This window comes from Cnephaeus nilssonii (genome assembly GCF_951640355.1).
Source record: "Cnephaeus nilssonii genome assembly, chromosome: 10".
In the NCBI taxonomy this organism is placed as follows: domain Eukaryota; kingdom Metazoa; phylum Chordata; class Mammalia; order Chiroptera; family Vespertilionidae; genus Cnephaeus; species Cnephaeus nilssonii.
In genome coordinates this window covers 85,102,502-85,130,112 of record NC_137081.1, presented here as the reverse complement: position 1 = coordinate 85,130,112, position 27,611 = coordinate 85,102,502, and the positions used below count along the sequence as shown (strand labels likewise).

General features: G+C 38.6%; 1 protein-coding gene across 7 annotated transcripts in view; it reads right to left on the bottom strand.

The window, feature by feature from the left end:
* EPB41L5 (erythrocyte membrane protein band 4.1 like 5) overlaps positions 1-27,611 on the bottom strand; it is a 190,375-nt gene that overhangs the window by 88,183 nt on the left and 74,581 nt on the right. For 3 of the 7 annotated variants that reach the window (XM_079782470.1, XM_079782467.1, XM_079782468.1), the window contains exons 12-16: positions 21,154-21,323; positions 20,050-20,156; positions 18,691-18,718; positions 9,899-9,941; positions 9,373-9,488 (exon numbers count right to left, since the gene is read on the bottom strand). In XM_079782470.1, coding sequence (XP_079638596.1) covers positions 9,373-9,488; positions 9,899-9,941; positions 18,691-18,718; positions 20,050-20,156; positions 21,154-21,323 — 464 coding nt within the window. Of the gene's footprint in view, positions 1-82; positions 6,221-9,372; positions 9,489-9,898; positions 9,942-18,690; positions 18,719-20,049; positions 20,157-21,153; positions 21,324-27,611 lie in introns of those variants that run through there. The other 4 variants (XM_079782473.1, XM_079782469.1, XM_079782471.1 and 1 more) reach the window with 4 other exon arrangements.

The window sequence follows — 27,611 nt, the reverse complement described above, 5'->3', positions numbered from 1 at the left end:
GCAGCACAGCCATGGCGCAGATGCTGCCGCTGGCGACGCGAGCTCAGCATCCTGCTGGCCCAATCACCACCCCGGCCACCCCGAGTCCCACCCCCTGCGCTTCCTGCTGGCCCAATCATGGGTGTAGCGGAGTGATGGTAATTTACATATTGCCTTTTTATTATGTAGGATAATCCCTAAAGCTAATGGCTGGGCTACAAACATAGCTTTGTTATAAGAAACTCTTTTGTGTAATGGTATATATTCTAGTGGTAATTTAAATTCTGGATGTTTTCCATTAATTCTCTGGCTAGTTCCACAAGGCAAATCAGGCCAGCAATTATCTTCCGATTATCATCTCTTATCTTTCATTCTTTTCTTTTATTCCACACCTAATTTAAATTATTAATTTAATGTTTACAATAACCAGTCAATCAATAAACTAGACCTTCATTAAGGAATCTGCAACTTCTATCAAATCGTAACCATACACTGGCATATCTCATTTCTTCTTTCTTTATTAAAATTAGTTAAAAACAAAACAAATAAAAATTTCCTCAACAACAGAAAATAAGATCTGCAGCTGCTGAACCTGTTTTTAAGAGGAGGAAGCACAGGTTTATTGCACCACTAAGGGAGTCTGCAGCCACACTCCTTGGAGAATGCTGTTCTCCCAGTCAGGCATCTCCTCCATGCCAGCATAAACAAAGTGTTGGCCAGTTTTCAGGAACAAACTGTAAAAAGTTCACTCAAGCACCTAGAATTAAGGCCACAGCTTGTTGTTAGGAACACAGAGGCTTAGGTAATATCTAATAAAAAAATTGTGAGAACAATCCCTTTAAGGAAAACAGGAACATGTGTTTTCCTGTTTCAGTATAAAAATAAAAATGTATCATTTAAAAAAACATAATTATTTTTCCTTTCACCAATTTCTTTTGATATTTTCTCTTCACTAATTCTCTGAGAGGGCTAATATTACAAAGAGCTCAAAGCAAGTAAAGTGTATTACGTCTTAGCAATGGTCAAGAACTAAAGAAAAAAAAATGAAGTTACATAACATACTAGTATTTTCTAATGAAAGTGACATTCAGCTTCACGTTCTAGTTTCTATACCAAGGTTAATGTCAACTGAGCAAGACAAAATTCTCACAATGACTTCATGTGACTAAAGTAAGAGTTAATTTATATAAACAGAGGATGGGAAATTTTTATGTCCTTCAAAACAGGGAGCTGAGGAAGAATATTATACCTAATTCACATGATCCAGTGTATCTACAAAGAATATGAGAAATCCCATTTTATACAGAGGCACACGGAGGCACAGGAAGAGGGACAGAGACAGAGGTTTCTGCACCTCAGAAGCCACTTCAAATTCTATCTCTTATGTAAAAGCATCCCATATGCATTCACAACAATTCCAGAAGCAAAGAATAATTTATATTAAATTGTGATATAATTTATATTAAAATAAAGGAAGTATGTGGTGGTGAAGAGATTGTTATTGGTGCAAGATGGCTTTTATTTTTGCAAATCCATGTATACTGCAATGCACCACATACAAAGGATATAAAATAAATGAATGAACTTGATATTATTTTCAAACCCAATATTCAAAGCCTAAGACAAAAAATAATGGTCTTTCAAAGCGATGAACTATGTTTTATTTTTTATATGTTTTTATTAATTTTAAGGAAGAGAGGAAGCGAGAGGGAGAGATAGAAACATCGATGAGAAACATCATTGATCAACTGCCTCTTGCACACCCCTCACTGGGTAATCAAGCCCGAAACACCGGCATGTGCCCTGACCAGGAATTGAACCAGTGACCTCTTGGTTCATGGGTCGATGCTCAACCACTGAGCCACACCAGCCAGACAATGAACTATGTTTTAGAAATGAAGAATATGTCCCAACCAAAACAGTTAAAGTACCATGGTTCAAATGATCCCTTCTTCCACCATCAAGAATGCTGCACTAGCCCAGCCGGTTTGGCTCAGTGATTATAGTGTTGGCCCTCAGACCGAAGGGTCATGAGTTCAATTCCCAGTCAAGGGCACATACCTCGGTTGCAGGTTCAATCCTCAACCCCAGTCGGGGCACAAGCAGGAGACAACCAATCCAGGAGGCAACCAATCGATGTGTCTCTCTCACATCCATGTTTCTCTCTCTCCCCTGTCCCTCTCTCTTTTTCCCTCCTGACTTCCTTCCACTCACTCTCTCTAAAAATCAATAGAAAAAATATACTCACTCCTCAGGTGGGGGTTAAAAAAAAATGCTGTGCTAACTGTGGGGCAATCAATAATCTTCAACTTTTTCAGTTTACATCTGTGAATACATACAGAAGTAAAAGAGATCAAAGTTGAGGATTAATCTTCTTACGCCAGTGAAGCCAATCATCTCCACATTCTTCCTCCCCAAACCCAAAGACATCATACTCCTCCACTCCTTACACCCTCCATGTGTTTTCCTGTTTTGGCAAGATTGCAAGATGAAATGCATGACATCAGGACATATGAAAGTGACAAAGGAAGGTTGATAATCAAAATAACTATTAGTGCCCCAACCAAGTAAATATGCAAAAATCTACTAAATAAGAGAAACTACCATAATTAAAGCTCAGCTAATTTTTTTATCCTATGAAACAAGCTGCCTCCCCATCCTCCATTCAGGAGACACTTCAGTTCTATATCTTGACATATTTACATGGCACCTATTACATCATGGATAGTTTTAACAATAAAGATTCACCCAAGTGTATAACATTTTTCTGGGTCAATATTTTAAATAAATTTTAAAAAGCCTCCCCTCAAAAAAAAAGATGAGTTGCGTTATACTGATGATATTACAATATTAGAATGTTTAACAGAGGGGAGGGTGTTAGGGGCTGGGTGAGAAGGGTGAAGGGATTAAGCAAAGAGGGAAAAGACTCATGGACACAGACAACAGTATGGTGCTTGCCAGAGGGAAGTGGGGGTGGGGGGGAGATAGAAGGTTAAGGGAGGGTAAATGGTGATGGAAAGAAGACTTGACTTGAGGTGGTCAACAATACAATATACAAATGATGTATTGTAGAACTGTATACCTGAAACCTGTATAAATTTATTAACCAATGTTACCCCAATAAATTCAATAAAAAAAGAATGTTTGTATACTAGCTACTTTTTAAAATACAGACATATTATATACATAGGACAAATAGTTTGTTCTTCTCTATAAATTCATTTAAACGTATATCTAGGTAGAAAGGTTAGATTATAATCAGAAAGAAACTCATTTGAAGTGTTTTACTAGCAAAAGAAATAATCTTTTTTTAAAGCTTGTTTATTTTCATGTGTGAAAGTGTGACGGTCACTAGCTTTGCTGTGTTTCTGTAAGTTTTTCTCTCTATAACCATTAGGTTGAAACATAACCAAACTAACTTAAGATGTGAAAATTCATTATATTAAATAAAATTAGCCAAGACATGGAAGTTGAATCACATGATCCTGAAGTTCTGTGGTGATGGCTCCCCCTGGTCAAAAGGATGTATGATCATTGACTTTTTAGGCACAATAAAATGCAGAGTATAGCCCTAGCCAGTGTTAAAGCATCGTCCCTTGGTTCAAAGGGTCGCAGGTTTGATTCCCAATCAAGAGCACATACCTGAGTTGCAGGCTTGATCCCTGCCCTGGTTGGGGCGGGGGGGGGTTCCAGAAGGCAACCAACTGTTTCTCTCACATCGCTTTTTCTCTCTATCTCTCCCATCCCCTCCCTCTCCTCCACTCTCTCTCTAAAAAAAAAAAAAAAAAAAAAAAAATCAATGGAAAAAAATATCCTCGGTGAGGCTTAAAAAAAAAAAAAAGCATATAAATAGGCTGATTGCTATTTAATTTAGGTTGAGCTCCCTATTAATTCTTCATAGTTCTACAAACATGAATATCCATCTTAAAATTCTCAGTAGCAAAAAAGAAGTAATCACAATATCTGTTATGAAATCCTAAAGCATATGGGAACTTCTGTAACATAGATAAATTTGCTTCCACTAACACCCAGTCTTAGCCCTTGACTTCCCCTACCCCGTTTGCTGCCTTCTCTCCCCATCATCCCTCTAACCTAGTTTCTATTATCAGGAATTTATAAATGAACTATTATATAATAAGGATTTCAAAGAAAGAAAAAACATGATGTGATTTTTTCAATCACTTAAAGATAACAGTACTGATTAACTCAAATTATAAGTATAGAAATGACCACTTTTGATAAAAACTGAAGATCCTGCTCTTCAATTACAATCCTCCCATATTTCCCAAAGTTAGGATTCTGCTAAGAATCCTACGAGGATGATTAATTTTAAAGTGAGAGAAGTCAAACCATAGGACTTTCTAAAAGAGCAGACAAGTTTTGTTATTATTATACCTCTGTGGCTTCTATTATAGAAATGATAGGTTCTTAATCATATTCACACCCATTAAGTCTTTTCTTGAATGGCACAAACCAGGCTTTCTGTACTTAAAATGTTATGATTCAAATTCCTTTCTTTTAAGAAATAATCATCAATAATACTTGACAATTGTAATCTGCGCTATGTAATCTAAAATAGGAGGGACATACATTAGTGGCTATTTTTAAGTAAACTAAATGATGATAAACTTAAGCAGTAGGAAGCGAGGCTAAATACATGGATCTGTTCATATTTACAGGATGCACTACAGAATACTTTGAGCATCCATGGCATATACATATATGATTATGATAAACTCACAGATTGAAACTTGCCTATACATTCCATTACCTAAATATTATTTAGTTCTGCTAACTTATGTCTTCTATTAACAAGTTATATTATATTTGCAACCAACAGTCCACTAATGAAGCCCTCTGAGACCTTTACCTTTTCCTAACAAAGAGGGATAAGACTGACCTCTGAGGTGAGCAGGATGGTAAACCAGTTAGGCTGTTTAAAATAAAGTTTCATTATCTTGAAGTATTATAAATTCTCAAATTATAATATATCTTCAAATTGCTATATACATAGTTTAAAAGTTTAAAAATTTTGTTAAAATTTTTAAAAAACTGTTAAAAAATAAATAAAAGAATTGCTTCCCTTGCATCAGTTCCCATTACATCAGAAATGTACTTTTTTTTGTTAATTTGCCTCTATAAATTATAACAAAGAGCTTGAATAATTGTACTTTGAAGTTCATAAAGGATCAAATATAGTAATATATCCAATCCATTTAAAAGTGATATAGTTTTGACCTCAGACTTTTATTTTAAAGGTTATAGAGGGCCAGATTATATGGCTATTGCAAACCTGGGAAATCTTTCAGATACATGAGATAAAAGAGAAAATTGAAAAGACAAAAGTAAATAAATTTTCCATTTTGTACCACCATTCAGTAGTAATAGAACTATTCAGTTAACCATTGGTTAAGTAGTTAATGATGCAAAAGTAACCATTCAGTTTATCTCCCTACATGATTCACATTATTAATGTGATTTCTAGACCTTTCAGTAAATTAAAATACCTGTGTTTATTAAAAAATAAGTGTTTTAAATAAAAACATTAATTGAAAGTATAAAATCTTGGGCACTTAACTGAAATTAAGGCATGGGTTATGGTCATTTTGGAAAAAATATCACTAAAGACTGATATATTGTGCCAGAAGATGGTTCCTTCTGTGTGCCTTTAATGTGTCCAATTCTTTTAACTTCAATCTATTTGGATGGCAAGGAATGGGGTGAAATGGGCAGCTTGTTCACAAACACAAACCGTCTCCTGGACATCTTATAAGTGATATGTTAATATGTTAAAATCATGAAAAACCTTTCTAAAATTACAATGATATATATGCCCTTTCAACACAAAAACATTTGTCATTATCATTGATGGCATATAGCTTCTTCAGATCCTTTTCCCTTCCATAGAATTCCATTACAAACACCACCATACGACTAGTAACTCAATATAAAATAACTTCTCCCAAATTCTCCTAATGTGATCAGTCCCCAATAAACACCAGAGAACAAATACCATCAACTTGCACAACAAAGAGTCCCAAGGCCTAAGAGGCTTAACACTCATATATCAGTCATGGCTGCATGGCCGGGAAAACCAACATCATGATGGACTCCTGCATTCTTCACATTGTGCTCATGGACAAAGTCAGTGTAGTTTCTATGAACAGGCTGGGGCGGGGATAAGGCCCTTGTGTTCCACTGGTTTCCACCACGTTGACAGCAGTCACTGGCAGCAGAGAGCCTGGATGGTTGGGGAGTGGGAGGGGAGCACAGTTAGTCAATAGGAATAGGAGAAAATTGATGTGTAAGAGGTAATAAAAGAGAATGACAAGCATGCACCACTGCTACAAGCAGTTATCAACATCTCCATGCAAGCACATTAAAAAATAACAAAGGTGGGGAAATTCCACAAAGTTACATGTAGTGGAAAATGTAAATATGAAAATATGTATAAGTAATCAGTCTGTTAAGTGAATTAAATAAAGAAAAAATTTCATAGAGAGCAAGACACTCTGTATCTGTCCTTGATGTTGCTATCAAAATCAAGGCAGAAATGCTGTTTGAGGTTCTAATAAGAAATAATATTTATAATCAACTTCGTTAAAATATGTTATAGGGCAATTCTACATAAAGACAAAGGCACATATAAAAAAGGGCAATTGTGAAAATTATTCCCCAAATTAAGTGATCTCACAAATTAAGTGAAATCCAGGAAACAAAATTCAGAATGAGGTTGTTGTGTTTTTTAAAAAACTATGCTCAGAGGCCATGTAATTTTACATCGATGTTCCCAATTAACAAGAGAACTATTATTCCTTCTATAATCAAAGTTCACAGAAGCTTAGAATGAAATTCAACAGGTACAGATAATGTGATGAGATTATAAGCCCCCTCCAAGAAATAGATTTAGTAACTGTATTAGATGCCTTTTACACACAGTGCTATAGAACAGGCCTAGAGAACTATGAGAGTGAAACATGCACACAAGCAGTTCCTGGTTAGAAATGATCAGAGTCCTCCAGTAGAAAGAAAACATTTACCAAGGTTCAGAAAATCAGGGTTTTATGACATGGCAAAAAGGGCAGCATATACTTAAGATAAGTATAAAGAAAAAAAAATAACCCCAATTATAAAAGACATATAAAGATATTTAAATATAGTATTTTTTCTAACTCAACCAAAACATGAATATTCATTACGTTTCCGTAGGAAAACTGAAAAAACTGGCTAAAAGTTTTTTACAATAAAATCATCTTCTTTCCTTCAACTGAAATACAATTTGTTCATTAGATATAAAAAATTCATGACCCTCAATATAGGGTCTTTGAAAATTTAGGACATTAAATTAGGTTTATGTTCTCCCTATATATGCAAGATTTTCCAAATATTATTCAATTCTTTTTATAAATGGTTTAAAGATTTAAGATAAATTGTATCTCAAAGGGTGATACTTATTGGATAATTCTAAGTTAATGCTATGCCAAATCATTCACTGCAATAATGGTGTCATTTACAAGACACTAGGAAGAAAAAGCTACAGAAATGAACAGCGAGTAGGTTTAGATGAAATTAGTTAAAAATTATCTGCCAGAAACAGAAAATAGTCCATTATTCTGCCCAACTGTTCAAACCTAGGGAGCATTTCTAAATGTTATTAATGTATCACTTTCTAAAGGAGGACTTTTATAGTCATTTAAAAGTATTAAGAATCAAAGCATGCAGAAACAAAGAATGAAATATGGAATGCATTTTAAATTAGGGCTAGGGAGTCCATTAACACCAAGACACGTCGGTTCTGTATTATTCTTGTGCCACTGTTGACATACACTGAGGCTGATTAGGTTTTAAGGATCACCACTTTACTCCATTTCAGCAAGGGAGGTCACAGCACAATTACATAAAGGACACACAGCTCCAAATTTTTCATTTTTCTTCTAAGTCAATATGCTCAGATTCAATATTCTCTCTTTATAAAGGCTGCACCAAAGGAACTAATTAACCAGATTTAAATATGTATGCATAAAAGTTGGAAACCTCAATAAAGATTTAGTGTCACAATACAGGATGCAAAGAAACCAGGCTCTTGCTCCATATTAATATAAAAGGTAAGCATGTATTAAGAAAATTCTTTAAAGTTGAAGTCCCAGAAGCACTAGGTTCCCTTGCCAATAGGACTTGGTGGTAACACCAAGGAGATAAAACATAGCTGCTTATTGGAGCTGTGTTTTCAGTAAGAAATTGAAAAAAACTCTTCTTAATGGCTTAAAAAAATAAAAACTAAAATTTGACATTTAGAAGCCTCACTATTCATACTTTAAGTGTGTTGTGCCCACATGCACACACACAAGTTCCCCCACCACACTCTCAAGTAGAAAGAAAAAATAATAGGGTAGATCCCCTCAATTTCAGAAACTAATCAAGTTATTTGGAACTGAAGTAAAAATATGCCCAACCATCAAGAGCAAAGCACCTTGCAGTTAGTTAAGCCAAAATAACAGCGAAACACAATTACATAGGAAAGTCTGAAAATGATCACCAACCACTGTGGACCCACCACCATGAAGGAAGAACTGGTTGCACAGAAAGCTGACCAAAACCTTGAGATCACCACAGAAACTCATTAGATTTCAGGTAGTAAAACTAAGAGCAAGAAAAAAAGAGAGAGAGAAAAAAATCCTATGAATTAAAGTTCATTTCATAAATAGACACAAAATTTGAACAGATGATGCAACCAACGTGACCAGTCAATCACATAATTCCCAAAGAGCGCCCCCAAGCCACATACATTTAATTGGGGAAAAAATGAACCCCACAGATTAACCCAATAAGCCACAAAGTATCCATATTTGTATACTTACTATCAACCTAAAAAAAAAAAAACAACAACCCTGGAAATCTAAACAAATGAAATCTCTTCCCTCTCAGCAGGAGTATTTCATGCTTTGTTTTATTGGACTATAATCATGTTTCCCTTATGCCTTTTTCTTCAGTCTTTAAAGAAGAAAACACATCCAAAGGGTAGCACCATGTTGTATGGAATAACATGTAACAAACATATTTTCCTTATAGGATTTAGGAAAAGGTTCTATTGACTATCATTGAAATCTTTTTTAACAGACTGCCCTTGCCCCCACATCAAAACTCCCAGATTATGCTAACCAAAATAAGGAGAGCTGTCTGATGGTCTTCATTTAGACAACTGCACTCCTGAGCTTCTTCATCCATAGCTCTTATTTTTCCCATCCCAGTAACTGCTTAATAATATGCCTCTTTTCAGCTTACAAATATGAATAATTTGCTTTCAATCATTTAAAGTACTCTACAGTTATAGCTGGGAACTTATAATACCATTAAGCAAGCAATATTTTCTTTTGGCTTAAGGAACTAACAAACCATTTCCTGTCATGCTGGTCTGTTCCAGGACTCCTTGGAAGATTCTCCGTCTCCACCAGCAAGGGACCAGAGGGAATGGAAGAAGTCACCAGCAGAGTAGATCTCATACCCCAAGCCTTTGGACACAAGTTATAAAAATCATTTATCTTGCCTAGATAAAGGATCCCTTCACCAATTAAAAGAACATTAAAATGGAATACTATCTACATAGTCAACAAATATAAATAAATGTTTGTCTGTTATATGTCACCTTGAAGATAGATAGTAATCTAACTGAATATTAATATTTGATTCATTTTATAGGATTTACAGGAACAGAAAGTTTTACAGAGCACCTGTTCTATTCACAACACCTTAGAGAAAATAAAAGAGGGTTTCACATTACTAAGCCACTTTAGAGATAAAAATAAAAGAAAAAACTCTTTCAGTTATACCACTATGAAATTCAATTAATAAAATGCTAGTTTCTGTAATAATTAAGTACAGTGTTCTAGTGCTTTAGAAGCTTAATATTAAGAAGACTTACCTGTTGAGAGCCATTACTCTGAGTTGAAACATTACTGTGAACACTGTAAGGGGGGGAAATCCATTAAAATCTATTAAAAACCATATAATGGTATAGGGCTTCATGTTGTCAGATGACAATAAAAGTAGCTCTATTTTTAAACACATTAATTTTGTTTCAAATAAAGAAAAAAATTACTGTTGCTTAAAACAAAGAATGTAAGGTGCCCAGAAAACATTTGCTTTTATAAGCACACACTTGCTTTTCTATAGTTTGCTTATTTGGTATTTCCATGTATTTTAATTGTGCTTTAGATGTACTAAATGTGTTTTAGATGTACTACTAATCTTGTTTATTCAGTGGACAATATATCTCAAAGATGACAAAATAAAGATAGCAGCACAAATGATGCCTTAAATTCAAGGCATTAAGCACAAACACCTACATAAACTTATCTATCACTTCTTTGGTATATTCCTACCCTCTCAAGATTTTCCAGTGTCAGCAATAGCTCAGCATTTTATAACTCAAAAGGCCTTAGTATAAAGTTAGAAACTTCTCTGTACACCTTTCCCTCCAAATGATTTATTAATATGTTTTTAAATTTTTAATTTCACTCATTTTCTTCACTGCCTCTCACAAAGCACTTAGAAAACCTAAAGCTATAATTCAACAAAATAGGAAAACTTAGAACAGCTGCTAAGAAAAACAAAAGAAGAACATTCAATGAAATAAGAACTCAAAGAGCAAATAATACCACAATACAATGAAGGGGAGAAGAGGATACTTTCAGACCCTCTAGCATAAGCATAATTAGGATTCTGAAGTAAATAATTCAACTAAGGCAACAAAAATTTTGTTCAAAGTTATTAAAAAATTCCTTGAAAATGATAAAGTAATGAGAGATTTAATGAGTGCCCTGGCCTGCACAGCTCAGTGATTAGTGTTGGTCTGTGCACTGAAGGGTCTCTGATTTGATTCCATTCAAGGGCATGTACCTGGGTTGCAGGTTTGATCCCTGGCCCTGGTTGAGACATGTGCGGGAGGCAACCAATCAATGTGTCTCTCTTACATTGATGTTTTTCTCTTCCCCCCGCTCTTTTCTTCCTCCTCTCCCCTCCCCTCCTTTCCACTCTCTCTGAAAATCAATGGAAAAAATATCTTCAAGTGAGGATTCTAAAAAAGTAATTAAAAAAAAGAATGCTTCTTAAACTCATATACATGCAAAAATAACAAAATCATTTAAAAAATAAGATTTAACCTTTTGCACTCGGGTGTCAAGTGTGACTCGACACGGTTAGCATCGGTAGCAGCTCGATGAAAAAAGCAAGCGAGTGCAAAGGGTTAATGAGCACTGTGTTCCAGAAAAATGAGATACAGAATTAAATACATTCTGCCCTTTATTGTTAAATTATTGACCTTCGAGGACAAGTAAAGAATATTTCAGTTACCCCAAAGAAGATCTAAAAGCAAATTATTGTTAGTATCAGGTTGGCACAGGCTTCCCAATAACAATACTCAAGAATATTATATCCAGCCAAGATGTCTTTCTAAGAAAAGGAAATAGGCAAAGCTTATCAATCACAAACAAACTCTGAATGCAGCATCCAGGAGCCTTTCTTAGAGGAGTAAGAGCAAAACAAAAACTATCTGATTGATGATGAAAGGACTTAAAAAAGGACTCACATGCCCTGGCCAGTTGGGCTCAGTGAATCCAGTATCGGCCCGAAGACTGAAGGGTCACAGGTTTGATTCCTGGTCAAAGGCACGTACCTTGGTTGCAGGTTCCCCAGCCCTGGTAGGGGCGCATGTGGAAGGCAACCAATCGATGTGTCTATCTCACGTTGAGTTTTCTCTTTCTCTCTCTCCCCCTCCCCCATCCCTTCCACTCACTCTCTAGAAATCAATGGTAAAAAAATATCCTCTGGTGAGGATTAAAAAATAAAAAGAACTCACAAATGAAAAAGTCTTGCTAAAAGGCTGAGTGATGAAGGAAGTCATTTTATGTTTATTTGTTTTTTTATTCCTCACCTGAGGATATGTTTTTATTAATTTTAGAGAGAGGAAGGGGGAGAGACAGAGAGAAACATCAATGTGAGAAACATTGGTCGGCTGTTCCTATATGCACTCCAACCAGGATCAAACCCACAACCTAGGTATACGCCCTGACCAGGATGTACAGGTGTACAGGATGACGCTCCAACCAACGAAGCCACTCAGCCAGGGCCATTTCATGCTATTTTTAAATTAATTACATCTCTATTATAAGTTGAGTCACCAGAATTTGCACTACCATTGCCTGGATTCAAATCTAAGCCACAGCACTAGCTATTACTCTCAGAATTTCAGGTTCCTCATTTGCATGAAACTATTAGGAATATTAAATTAATTAATAATAGCAAAGCACAAAGAACACTGATAAATAAAATGAATTGGAAAAAAACCCAAAAAATATTGTTTAATGTAGATCTGTTGCCAAGGCAAATGTAAAAATATACATGTCAGGCATGAGTTATTTTTACTACTAATAATGTTGCTCTTCTCAGAGTACATTATATGCTGTTTTAAGTAACCAATAATCCCAAATATTAATGAAATGTGATCCCACCTGATTGGTACAGAAATTAGACTCGCTACTCTATGGTCCCCTAAATTACTCTCTGGAGCTTTTCCTTAAACTGGGAATAACCCCAGGAAGTGATGGATAAAAGATGAATAATAACATGAGGAAAAAGTACTTAAATGACTAATGTTAACTGGATCAGAGCTCTTTGTTTTCAAACAATTTGAAATGTTGAAAGTACTATTTTCTCATAATTATACATATTCTTTCACCTCCACTAATATGAAAGTAGGAGCACTTCTCACTACTGACATAATTTAAGCTTCCCCTTTTAAAGGATCACCTGCAATAACTGATACCTGTTGCTTTTATACCACCTCTATTCATCTTCTCCTCCACCTTCTTCTTTTCCTCTTTTCTGTCTGCAAAATTCTATGCTAAGCCTGTACAAAAAATGTGATCTTTTAAAATGTCACCTCTTAAGATACTTCATATTATTAGTCAAGACTCACAAGAAAATAGAAGATAAAATAGTACAAGTAAAATGACTGACATCAACCAATTTAAAAATTTGTTATTCAAACTGGCACAGTACAAGGTCAAGAAGCTTTTTAGGTCAAATAGTTTTGCTTTTTCAAACAGTACTGTTTTCCATGGTTCACTGAAGCAAAATTGTTCATGCAAACAGAACTACAAGGGCAAGACTAAAAGGGCATTCATGCCAGTCGAAGCTCAGGCTCTCAAGCTCCACTGAGTAATGCTAAATAACCTTCAGTCAGGAGAGCTGAGTGTCCGCCCCCACAACCACCACTTTCATTTCTAAAAGTTTATTCTAATAAAAAAGTAATAAAGTATCATCACTTAAATATCCTATTTCTAATGTGTTCATTACTCAAGAAAAAAAATTCATTATTAAAGTTAAATTAATTTTAGGAAACTATACAGTCACTCATTTTCTAGTCAGAAATGTGTATTTCAAAAAATTTGTAAAGGATGACAAACTCTTACATAATAAAAGACTTAATTTTTCAACTACATGTCATTGCTTGAATGTTTTGTTTATATTTCTGCTGACTTCACCAGGTTATGTTCTTTAAGATCTAATATTCTGTCCTAGCTTCCCTTTCAGGAAAGCAAGACATGATCTATTAAACAAACAAAACCAATTTAAAAAGTTAAAAAAATACAGAACACCTCTAACATTTCTCCACCATTATCTTGACAGCACTGGTTATATGTAACTCCAAGGAAAACAAAATAACCAACAGCTAAAGAAATTTCAGGGATACCTTTCAAAAAGCAGAGTGCTTTTGTGATGAATCAATAATCACAGCATAGCTTTCTAGGTGAAAAAAAAAACTAAAGACATCTCAAGGTGAGGCTGACCATACTCAGTGTACACAAATTTTTAAAAATATATATTTTAATGTCCTGAATTGATACTTTAACAGGCATTCCAGAAAACTGATGCACACCAAGGTTGAGAAGCATTATTTGAAACTACATAATGTAATATACACTATTAAAATTTATTGCTTCATCAGAAGTAGGACTTCTAGAATGATGGGTTGAGGATCCTCTCCCCAGTAAAACAAAGATGTAGCTAGTGACAGTTATTTTTTTAAAATCATTGAAAGGCATATATCAAGTGGAGAAACATTTATTCAAGAAAATCTTCTAATTCTCAAGAGCCAAGCCTGGCAGTTAAGCCACAATTTGCTCCCCTTTCCCATTTTCCAAGTTCAGTGTTGTGGAAGCTCTATTCCAGGCTGGTGCAGCCAAAAAAATGAACTCTTTCTCAGCAATGCAGACTTTAAATCAGTTATTTTAAATATGTTCAGAAAATAAAGAAATCAAATCTAAAGAAATAAAGGAAAGTATGAGGACAATGTCTACACAAATAAGAGAATATAATTAAAGAGTGAAATTATAAAAACAAAAAACAGAAATTCTGGAGTTGAAATGAACAATAACTAAAAAGAAAATTCACTAGGAAAACACAACGGCAGATTTGAGCAGACAGAAGAATAAGTAACTTGATTATAGGTCAAGTGAGATTATCTAGTCTGAGCTACAGAAAGAAAAAGAAAAAAGAAAAAATGAAGAAAGACTACAGGACACCATCAACTGTAGCAACATGTATAATGGGAGTCTCAGGAGAAAAGAGCAAGAAGATAATTTGAAGAAATAGTGGCTGAAAACCCCCAAATTTGATGAAAACAATATACCATAGAAAAGCAACCAGAAGAGAACTGGATTGGAAATACTTATATCAGACAAAATAGACTTTAAAATAAAAATGTTACTGGAGAAGAAGAGGGACATTTTATCATAACAAAAGAATCCAACAATTATAAACATACTAGTGGCCCAGTGCACAAAATTCATACACCGGAGGGGGGGTTCCCTCAGCCCAGCTTGCACCCTCTCCAATTGGGGACATCCCTCTCACAATCTGGGACCGCTGGCTCCTAACCATTCACCTGCCTGCCTGCCTGACTGCCCCTAACTGCCACTGCCTACCTGATCTCCCCTAACTGCCCTCCCCTGCCAGCCAGATCACTCCTAACTGCCTCTGCCTCAGCCCCCACCACAATGGCTTTGTCTGGAAGGAAGTTGGACGTCCGGAAGATGGCTGGTCGATCAGGTCTAATTAGCATATTACCCTTTTAGTAGTATAGATAGATTATATAGGATAGGATTGCTTAAATGGGGGGGGGGAGCCTTTTTCAGCAGGAGGAGATGGTCTTGACAGACAAAAATACATAATCCCTATATCTGGACTGATAGCTAGCCATATGCACTATACTGCCAAACTGGTCATTAAAAAATTGAACCGCTTTCTTACAACTTACACCAAACAGCTGGTGCCCTTAAAACCCCTCCTCAGCCCCCACCTTAGGTTCTGCCTTTGCAGTTCACCCAGATTAGGTTCTGATTGGTCGATTTCTATGTCAGTCAGCGTCAAAAGCTCTGCCTCCTAGGCAGCCATTGGCTCCTCGCACTTCACCCAGATTTGGTTCTGACTGGTCAATTTCAATGCCAGTCAGCGCCAAAGGCTCCGCCTCCTAGGCAGCCATTGGCTCCTTGCACTTCACCCAGATTTGGTTCTGATTGGTCGGTTTCTATGCCAGTCAGCATCTCCGGGCCTATCTCCGGGCCTGATCAGAGAGGCGGGGCTGATCAGCAGCCTCTGTGGCTGCTGGCGAGGCCCAGAGAGAAAAAGAGGCAAGGGCTGATCAACAGCTGCCACGGAGGCTGTGGATCAGACCTTGCTTCTCTCTCCAGGCCTGATCCGCAGCCCCTTCGGCAGTCAGTGCTCGGTCACCGCGGCGACCCGGCACTGACTGCAGGACTGACTTCCGGTGTCCAGTCATCCGTTCAGTCATTTTGGACGTTATGGATCCTGGCTCTTTATATATATATAGATATGCTCCTAACAAAAGCCTCAAAATACATGAAGCAAAAACTGAAAGAATTGAAGGGAGGAATAGACAATAATTGAAGACTTCAAAACCCTAGTCTTAATACTAAATAGAACTAGGCAAAAGGTCAACGATGAAGTAGAAGTCTTGAACAACAATATAAAACCACTAGACCTGTAACAGACATCACAGAACACTATACTCAACAACAGCAAAATCTATATTCTTCTCAAGCTCACATAGACCATCTTCTAAGAAAAATATGCTAGGCCATAAAACAAGTCTCAATAAATTTAAAGGCATCAAAATCATATATATTATGTTCTTTAACCATAATGGTATAAAATTACAAAAAAAAAAAAAAAAGTGCCCTGGCTAGCATTGCTCAACGGTTAGAGTGTCAGCCTGGGCACCAAAGGGTTGCAGGTTGGATTCCCGATCAAGAGCACATACCTGTGTTGCAGGTTAGTCCCTGGCCCTGGTCTAGGTGTGTGTGGGAGACAACCAATCAATGTGTCTCTCTCACATCAATGATTCTCTCTCCCTCCCCCTTCCTTGCCTTCCATTCTCTCTAAAAATCAATGGAAAAATTATCCTCGGGTGAGGATTAACAACAACAACAAAAAGACAGTAAAATTTAAGATACTCACAAGTATGTGGAAATCAAGCAACAACTCTCAAGTAGCCAATGGAACAAAGAAAAAAATCACAACAGAAATTAGAAAATAATTTGGAACAAATAAAAATGAAAATATTATATACCAAAACTTATGGAATGTGATTCAAGTAGTGCTTTGTAGGGAAATTTATAGCTATAAATGTTATATTAAAAAAATAATAAAGATCTTGCCCTGTCCGGTGTGAATCAGTGGTTGGAGCATTGGCCCATACACCAGAGGGTCACAGGTTTCATTCCTGACCAAGGACTATATCTGGGTTGCAGTTCAATCCTGGCCCCGGTTGGGGCTCTTGCAGGAAGCAACCAATCGATGTGTCTCTCTCACATAGGTATCCCCCCCCTCTCTCTCTCTTTCTGTCTCTTACTCTCTCTGCCCCTCCCTCCCTCCCTTCCATTCTCTCTAAAAATCAATAGAAAAATACCTTCAGATGAGGATTAACCAAAAAACAAAAAACATAATAAAGATCTCATATCAAAAATCTAATCTTCTACCTTTAAGAAACTAGAAAAAGGGGAGCAAATTAACCCTAAAGCAAGCAGAGGAAATGAAATAATCAGAGTAAAAAATTATAAAACAGCCCTAGCCGGTTTGGCGTCGGCCTGCAGACTGAAGGGTCCCGGGTTCGATTCCAGCCAAGGGCACATGCCTGGGTTGCGGGTTCAATCCCCAGTGGGGGACGTGCAGGAGGCAGCCGGCTGATGATTCTCTCTCATCATTGATGTTTCTCTCTCTCCCCCCGTCTCCCTTCCTCTCTGAAATCAATAAATATATATATATATTTTTAAAAATTATAAAATAGAGAAAAATTGATGAAACCAAAAGCTGTTCTTTGAAAAGGCTAACAAAACTGACAAACTTGTCCTGGTAGCTGTGACTCAGTGGTTAGAGCATTGGCCCGCATACCAAGAGGTTGGGGGTTTGATTGTCAGTCAGAGCATATACCTAGGTTTTGGGTTTGATCCCCAGTTGGAGCATGTATGGAGGCAACCGATCGATGCTTTGCTCTCTCTAAAAATCAAGAAAAACATATCCTCGGGTAAGGATTTAAAAAAATGAATAACGGGGCATCACTAGCAACCTTCCTATATAATAAAAGCATAATATGCAAGTCAACCGAACTGCAGAAAAACCGGTTGCTATGATGAACACTGACCACCAGGGGGCAGACACTAAATGCAGAAGCTGCCCCCAGCCTGCAGGCCCCAGATCAGCCAAGCAGGTGCCAGCGGGCCCCCCCCCCCCGCCCCCCGATCGCCCTGCCAGTCACCCCACAGATTGGTCCTGATCACCAGCCAGGCCTAGGGAACCTACCCATGCATGAATTTCATGCACCAGGCCTCTAGTATAATAATAAAAAGGAAAAGTGAATAATATGAACAACTGTATGCCACAAATTACATAACTTAAATGAAATGGAAAAATTCTAGAAAAACATAAACTTCAAAACTGGCTCAAAATGAAATCTGAATAGACCAATAACAAGAGATGGAATTCGAAATTTTAAAACTTCACACAAAGAAAAAATCCAGGCAAGATGGCTTTAATAGTGAATACTACCATACATTTTAAAGAACACCAATTCTTTACAAACTCTTTCCAAAAGATAGGAGAGAAGGAAACATTTCCCAACTCAATTTGGTGAAGCCAGATACCTGATACCAAAAACAGGTGAAGACATTACAAGAAAACTACAGACCTATATCTTAGATGAATATAGACAACAACTCCACAACAAAATATTAGTGAACCAAATACAGCAACATGTAATATAAAGAAGGATTATACACCATGACAAAGTGGAATTTATCCCACAAATAAAATTAATTGCTTATCTGCAATCAACCTTTCTTTGAATGCATTGTGTGCAAGGACCGTAATTTATTCATCTTTAAATCCTCAGTCACCTCCAATAATTAATGTATGTCATTCTCATTATAAATAGCACATCCACACCCACCTGACTTTTTATTGCTTTAAACTGCGTTATTTTATTTTTTGTGTCTGGCATTATGTGTCTGTTCCCAAACGCTTAGTGACAACTTAAAATCTTTGATAGATCTTCAAAATACTTGTTCAATTAATGATAGCAACTACATAAATTTTAAAAATTCTATGTCAATTCCTAAGATGCAAGACATTACCCACCTGAGTTCTTCAGGTTTTGCTGTACCTGCTGACAGAATAAATAAAAAAAAAAAGTCCCATTAGTTTCCTCTTACATGGTAAACTGCATCACTGTTCATAAAAAGCAAGTCTGGACTAAATGTTTTGTAAGCCATGGTTCCCAACCATAGATTTAAAAACCTTCATTTCACATCATTAAAGCCAATATGGCAATTACTTCCATTTTTTAAATAAATAAGCGTATATCTCTTCTTTGAAAACAAAACCATCAGCAAGCCTTCTAGAGTGCGCTGAGTGACAATGGAGCATTGTCAGTTCAAAAATAACAGGTAACTTACGAGTTTTAAACCATCACAAATTGAAATGGCTTCATTAATAGCTATATATTATTTCATGTATAGCCATACCAAAATTATAAATATAAATCATATTTTTAAAAAATTGACACTGCCAAACATTAGATCAGGGCAGTTGTTTCTGGACAATTGGTGATGACCCAATATTGAACATACTTAAAATTCAGTCTATATTTTATTTTTTAAATATGTTTTTATTGGTTTGAGAGAGAGGGGAAGGGAAATGGAGAGAGAAACATCAGTGAGAGAGAAACATCAATCAGCTGCCTCCTGCATACGGCCTACTGGGGATCGAGCCCACAACCTGGGCATGTGCCCTGACTGGGAATTGAACCAGAACCTCTCAGTGCATGGGATGATGCTCAACCAACTAAGCCACACCAGCCAGGGCTCAATCTGTATCTTAATACAAACTTAGACTTGAAACCAAACATAAGTTTTAGTTTCTTTGTCAAAGTAAACCATGCTTGTTATTATATAATTAAAGTAATTTACTGGAAGTAACATTTATGAATTTGCAAATATCTATGGTGAATATATAGTGATGATTAAATTTATTATTTAATAACTGTTATTTCACAGAATCCTTAATAATATTGTAATACCATATGACATAATCTTTACTTAAAATTTATTCATCACTTATCAATGTTTTTAAAAGTTCCTAAAGGGATTTTAAACATTATCATGAGTGAGATCTGAAAGACAAAAAGGGAAGGAAAATGTTTTTCTGCAGAATAACTAAAATAGTTAATACGAACAAAAAATGAACACAAACTTGATACAGTGTTTAAATTGGGATTAAGATCAATTTTAATCTCAGCAACCATGTAGGCTTTTTCCCTTTGTATTTTATTTTATTAAATTGATTATGCCTGAATCAAATTCAATAAATGAAGAGTACTTTAGTTGACTCTAACAAACTTAAGAGTCAGACAACATCCTCTCAAGTAAACAGTACCAGTACCAACAACACAATAAACTGCCAAGAACGAACAGTCCTTTGAAACAGGCCTGCATTCACCTTTCATCTGTAGAGTTCGTCGAGAATATCGTTTGCTGGGTCTTCTTTCAAAGGATGTTGATCTTCTTGCTTTATTGGTTTTTGTGGTCTGATACTCAGTTTTCCCACTAAAATAAGTACGATATTAACAGGAATAAGAAAATTTAAGACCTACAGTAACCAGACACATAAATGGGAGAAAGTCTACATTGGGATTCTTCTTTAACCACCCTGAATTTCATCCTGAGGGAAGTGCTGCTAATAATAGTCTTGATGTCTCCTTCGTGACATCATTCTTTCACTCTTAGGTTTGTGTAAAATATGCAACACACAAATTAACTATAATTTTTTCTTAAGCATGCACATCACCTAACATACTAAAAAGTTAGATGTCAGTGCTTTTATGGAACTCCCTTCTCTTCAATGCAAACTGTGCAATTAACTCAAGATTTTTTCTAATTGCAATATAGTTTTCAGAATAATTTTCCAGAAATATTTAAAACTATTGTCCCATTGTCCGTGATTTCCATTGAAATTGATAAGAAAATGCCTCCCCACTTTTAATATAGATAGAATAGAATGAATCCCACAAAATTATCTTGCCACATTATTTACAATTCTTCTTTAAAGCCATCTGACTGATTCTCATGGCATGTTAAAAACTCACAATTAATAATATACTCGCAGGTAAACCAAAATATTCCTACTTATAACCAACCAACAAGGAGTCTAGAATAATAATGGAATTTCAGGTTTATAAAGGACAAGAAATGTTATCCAAATTAATTTCCCACTCAGCACAGGACACCTTTTCTCTATATGGTATTCAGCTTTTGGATGAAGACACCTTAAAGCTCTTATTATATGGATTTAAACTGGAGGCTAATTAAGATATAAAGTAAAGGTCAACAGGGATATAAAATCCATTACACCATTATAATGTTTCCTATCTATTCTGGAAATTTAACAACATAATTTCCTATCTTTTATTTTGGCCAATTGAAAACACTGGCAAGCCACTTTATTTCTCTGTGCCCTAGTCACCACATCTATAAAATGAGGGGTTGGCCTGTTTTGGCCTCTATGAAAGAAAGAAAGATATAGCAGAAAGCTTTTAACATCAACCTATATCTAAATCGTGATCCTAGTCGGATAAATCCTGATCGCTGAGAACCCTTCTGCACAGGGCCTCGGAGACGGAAGAAGGCATGGTGCTCCACAGCACATTTCCATAAATGCTTGCACGCTTTTGGATGGTCCAGTCTAAAAACAAACGTGTGTTCCTGCTCTTTGCCCTGAAAAACAAAAGAATGCAGAGAGGTAATTATTAGGTCAGACATTCCTATCCTGTTACTCAGCTACAATTGCAACCCCAACAATACCAAGAATCAATAAAACATCTTGTTTGCTCCCTGAAACTCAAGATACTCTTTATAGCTATCTATATAAAAAGGAAGAGCTGAAATCATCTTCTCAGCCAATATAAAATTATTCCTAAAAAGGTCCTCTCTACTTATATGACATCATTTCTCAGAGATACATAAAATGAGGGTTTATCTGTCATATTTTGGAATATATTATAATTTAAAGATAAGATCTGGCAATATTTACCAACAGACTTAAAAATATCCACATTCTTTGTCACTGTAACCATTCTCACAAGAATCTATATATATAAAACCCTAATATGCAAATAGACCAAACAGCAGAACAACCGAACAACTGGTCGCTAATACGTGCGCTGACTATGAGGGGGAGTGCGTGGAAAATGGTGGGTGTCGGCAGCAGGAGGCAGAGCGCGGAAAAAGGTGGGCATCAGCCGCGGCTGTATGGTGGAGCAGGTGAGCGGGGGCACCAGACCACGGCGGGGCGCCGGTTGCTGTCATCGGGGCAAGCCTCTGGTGGTTACTAAAAATTCTTTGCTCCCGCATGCCATGGTCCTGCCGGGTGCTTGCATCCGCTGGCAGCACCAGAGCCGGAGCCGCTGCTCGCACTCGCTGCTGGCGCCTGGCGCCCGTCCCAATCGCTCCGCACCGTCAGCGGGTGCTAACAGCACCTGCCAGCCCCGTTCACCCCTCAGGGCTTATCCACCTCCCCCCTGCTCCTGAGGGGCGATCGGGGCCCGCAGCCACCTCTTGCACCTGCTGCCGGCGCCAGAGCCGACACTCACACACACTGCCAGTGCCCGGTACCAGCCCCTATTGCTCAGCGCCATCAGCAGGTGCGAGCAGTGGCTGCCAGCCCCAATTGCCCCTCAGGGATTCTCCGTCTCCCTCTGCTCCTGAGGTGTGATCATGGCAGCAGCCACCACTCACACCCTCTGACAGCGCCGGGCCCACTCGCACCCACTGCTGGCGCCGGCCCCAATCGCCCTAAGCCGTCAGTGGGTATGAGCGGGGCTGGCGGCAGCGGGAGTGGGGCTACTGGCAGATAGGGGACCAGGGGCTGCTGCAGGAGGGGCCAGGCAGGGGAGCGGAGGATGGTCCGAAACACGCCCCTGTGCCCACTGCAGCCTCGTGGCACACAGTTCCTTTCAAGGTGCATGAATTCGTGCACTGGGCCTCTATTCCTATATAATAAAAGCCTAATATGCTAAGTGTCTGGTCGTCCGTTCAACCAATCAAAGTGTAATAAGCTAATGATATGCTAAGGCCGCTCAACTGCTCGCTATGACGTGCACTACCACCAGGGGGCAGATTCTCTGAGAGGTAGGTTAGCTTGCTGCTGGGGTCCAGCCGATTGGGACTGAGCAAGATGGGTTGGACATGCCCTGGAGCCCTTCCACAGTCCCTCCCTGGCTGGCCAACCTCCCACATCCCTCCCTGGCCCCGATCATGCAACGGTGGGGCCCTTCAGCCTGGCCTGCAAACTCTCGCAATCCGGGACCCCTCGGGGGATGTCGGAGAGCCGGTTTTGGCCTGACAGCAGAACGACCAGTTGCTATAATGCGCACTGACCACCAGGGGGCAGACGCTCAACGCAGGAGCTGCCTGCTGGTGGTTAGTGCACTCCCACAGGGGGAGCCCCACTTAGCCAGAAGCCGGGCTCATGGCTGGCGAGTACAGCAGCAGTCCACAGCAGTGCTAAGGATGTCCAACTGCAAGAGGGCACAGGCCTGGCTGAGGGACCCCCATCCCTGAGTGCACAAGTTCAGTGCACCGGGCCTCTAGTCTAATTATAATAGTTAACATTCATAGGCACTTTCCTAAGAATTTCACATGAATTACCTCAATGAGCAGATACTATCATTTGGCCCATTTCATAGATAAGGAAACTGAGACTCAAGAAATTGAGCCCAAGGTCACAAAGCTAGTTAAGAGAGAAAACCAGAATTTGAACCTCTCCATTCAGACTCCAGGCCCATGTTTGTAATATCTACACTATGTTTCTCCAGATTTTTTAAACAAAAAATTTGCACCCAAAGATTTTCTTCAATCTCATTTATAAGAGTAAACACTGGCACATGTGTAAAAAAAAAAACAAAACTAAATGTTCAAAACAAAAGAAATAATCAAGTAAATACTGGTATATTTAAAAACTATACAGCCCTAGCCAAATTGGCTTAGTGGATAAAACATCGGCCTCTGGACCAAAGGGTCTCAGGTTCGATTCCAGTCAAGGGCACATAGGTTGGTTGCTGGCTTCTTCCCAGCCTGGGCCCTCATCGAAGCTCATTCAGGGTTTCTCTAACATCAATATTCCTCTCTTTCTTTCCCTCTTTCTCCCACTCTTTCTAAAAATCAATGGAAAAATATCCTTGGGTGAGGATTTAAAAAAATAAGAAAAACACTATACAAAGATAAATTAATGAAGGTACTACTGTTTATTCATATTACAGAATACTACATATAGATTAAAATGAATGAACTAGATCTACATGGTTACAACTGTTTAGGTAAAATAACCAACATGCCAAAACGTTTTTAAAAATATCCTATATAATAAAAAAGAAACATGTAAATTGACCGTACCTCCGCTACGCTCACCAGTCAATCAGGAGTATGCAAATTAACCTGACAAAGATGGAGGGTTAATTTGCATACACAGGTTCTGAGCGGCCTGGGTCCCGGGAACATTCTCGGTACCCAGGCCGCTCCTAGCCTATAGGCCTGCGCATAGGCCCTGAGCAGCTGGGGTCCCAGAACGCCTCTGGCCACTCCGGGCCTACGGACACAGGTGCCAAGAGGCAGCCCGGGTCCACGCCCCCTAGCCCAGCGCCCACAATGCGGGGCTGGTTGCCGGCCTCTGGGGCGTGCCCACACGGGCCATGGGGACACACCCCTAGCCCAGTGGACACAACAAAGAGGGTCCTCTGTACATGAGCTGCAGAGGAAACACCTTTTCTTTTCTTTTTTAAAAATATATTTTATTGATTTTTTTACAGAAAAGAGGGGAGAAAGACAGACAGTCGGAAACATCGATGAAAGAGAAACATCAGCTGCCTCCTGCACAATCCCCACTGGGGATGTGCCCCCAACCAAGGCACATGCCCTTAACAGGAATCAAACCTGGGACCCTTCAGTCTGCAGGCCGACGCTCTATCCACTGAGCCAAACTAGTTCGAGCGTAAACACCTTTTCTGACCGCTCATTGGCTAAGCTCCCTGTATGCCACCACTTGCAGTGTTCTTGGTAACTTCGGTTATAAGAATCCAAGACGGTGATCTAGGGTTTTTCCACAACACTCCTGGAGGAAAAAGCGAAGGTCCGCTGCTGGAGGGGCTAAGAAATGTTTGGCTCAGTGGATAGAGCCTCAGCCTGCAGACCACAGGGTCCGAGTTCGATTCTGATCAAGGGCATGTACCTAGGTTACAGGCTCCTCCCTGGCCGGGGCCCAGGTCAGGTCTCATGCAGGAGGCAAAAACTCAAAGTGTCCCTCTCACATTGATGTTTCTCTCTGTCTCTCCCTCTCTCTTCCACACTCTCTAAAAATCAAGGGAAACATATCCTCAGGTGAGGATAAAAAAAAAAAAAAAAGAAAGGTCATATCCTATGAAAGACACATCTTGAAAATGCCTAAAGAAAGTTGTCATTTTTTCATGGTGAAGGGAATGGAGTCTGTGTTGATGAAAACACCTTGGCCACTGCGGTGGTTGGCAGTGGCTGCAGCAGCGGGGTGATGGGGCTGGCGCCTTCCCCGATCAGCCTGGTTGCCTCCCATAAGCTGTCAGTAGGACATCCCCTGAGGGCTCCCAGTCTGTGAGAGGGGGCAGGCTGGGCTGAGGGACCCCCCGGTCCAGTGCATGAATTTCGTGCACCGGGGCCCCTAGTGTGTGTGTGTGTATATGTATCCTATATAATAAATAGGTAATATGCAAATTGACTGCCACCCCCTTGCACAAGATGGCCGCCCCCATGTGGTCAAAGATGGCTGCCCCCATGTGGTCACAAGATGGCCACCACAAGATGGCCAGCAGGGGAGTGGTTAGGGGGCGATCAGGCTGGCAGGCAGAAGCGGTTAGGGGCAATCAGGCAGCCAGGCAGGTGAGCGGTTGGGAGCCAGCAGTCCAGGATTGTGAGAGGGATGTCCAACTGCCGGTTTAGGCCTGATCCTGTAGTTGGACATCCCCCAAGGGGTCCCAGATTGGAGAGGGTGCAGGCTGGGCTGAGGGACAACTCCCTCCCTCCCCCCGCCAAGTGCATGAATTTCATGCACCGGGCCTCTAGTGTGTGTGTGTATGTGTATATATATATGATTTACGTAAAATTTTAAAACAATTCTACCATGTGTTCATATTTTGAGAAAGAAGAGAATGATATCCTCCAAGAATGGTGACCAGCTACGGGGAAGAAAGGAGCAAGCTGCGGTGTTAGATCTTAACTGTATCAAACATACCATTATTATCTATTTCTAAAAGATAATTCTGAAGAAACAATGCCAAAAATGTTAAATCTAAATGAGTGAAATGGACATCAATTTTATAATTTCTTTGTACTTTTCAGTATATTTAATTCTGTAACTTGAACTATTTTGTCATTTAAAAATATTTTATAAACTCTATATGTAGGTTCTTCATGACCTTGGTATAGGCAAAAATTCTTAAATTTTAAGACACAAAAAGTACTGACCACAAAGGAAAAATTGTATTACATTAAAATTGAAATCCTCGGCCGAAACCGGTTTGGCTCAGTGGATAGAGCGTCGGCCTGCGGACTCAAGGGTCCCAGGTTCGATTCCGGTCAAGGGCATGTACCTTGGTTGCGGGCACATCCCCAGTGGGGGGTGTGCAGGAGGCAGCTGATCGATGTTTCTAACTCTCTATCCCTCTCTCTTCCTCTCTGTAAAAAATCAATAAAATATATTTTTTTTAAAAAAATTGAAATCCTCTATTAACCCAAAAGATACTATTAGGGGAGACAAAAGGCAAGCCAAGAAACAGAAGATATCTGCAACACATATGTGACAAAGAACTTTGATAACCCAATAGGAAAATGAACAAAACACTTGAAAAGGCACTCCATAAAAAAGAATATCCAAATACCCAATAAATACAAGCTATACACTGTAACAGCTGATAGCTCAAGTTTGAAAATGAAAGGTATTTTAATAAACACTGCCTTTATAATTATTTGAAATGTGTATATACAGTATAAGTACTGTACTATAGGAATAGTCATCAGGAGAATGCAAATTAAAAGTGATTCTACTATCAGAATGGCTAAAATGAGGGAAAAAAACGTTAGTAAATAAAAAAAAGCTCTTATAACACTGCGGGTGGAAGTGTAAACTTATATAAACACTTTGGAAAACAGTTTGGCAGCATCCACCAAAAACAAACACATGCATAGCCTAGTGTTCAGAGCAGCCCTCTTCTAAATAGCCAAAAATTAAAAATAATTCAAATGTCTATCATGGGTAAATAAGTGTGTCTACTCATAAAATGGAATACTATACACTATATAGCAATATAATTATCCTATATAATAAAAGGCTAATATGCAAATCAACTGAATGGCAGAACGACCGGTTGCTATGACACACACTGACCACCAGGCGGCATACGCTCAACGCATGAGCTGCCCCCTGGTGGTCAATGTGCTCCCACAGGGAGAGCGCCACTCAGCCAGAAGTCGAGCTCACAGCTGGTGAGTGCAACGGCGCTGGCGGGAGCCTCTCCTGCTTCTGCAGCAGCGCTAAGGATGTCCAACTGCTGGCTTAGGCCTGCTCCCTGAGGGCTCCCGGACTGCGAGAGGGCGCAGGCTGGGCTGAGGGACACCCCCACAAGTGCACAAATTTCGTGCACCGGGCCTCTAGTACATAATATAACAATAAGCTAACTACAACTACTCACTGCAACAGGGCTTACACTCACAAATACAATGTTGAAATAAGGAAACCAGGTACAAAAAGAACATTCAGTCAGGTTTCATAAATTCAAAAGATAAGCAAAAACTAATCTATGGTGTTAAGAGTCAGGAGAGTCGTTATCCTTGGGAGGCTGTACCTATTAGGGAGCACAAAGAAGATTCTATTATTTTGGTACTAGTCTATTTCCTCATCTGGGTACTGGTCATACAGATACATTTGAAAATTCAACAAGCAGTACATTTATATTAGCACTTACCTGAATGTATGCTATATGT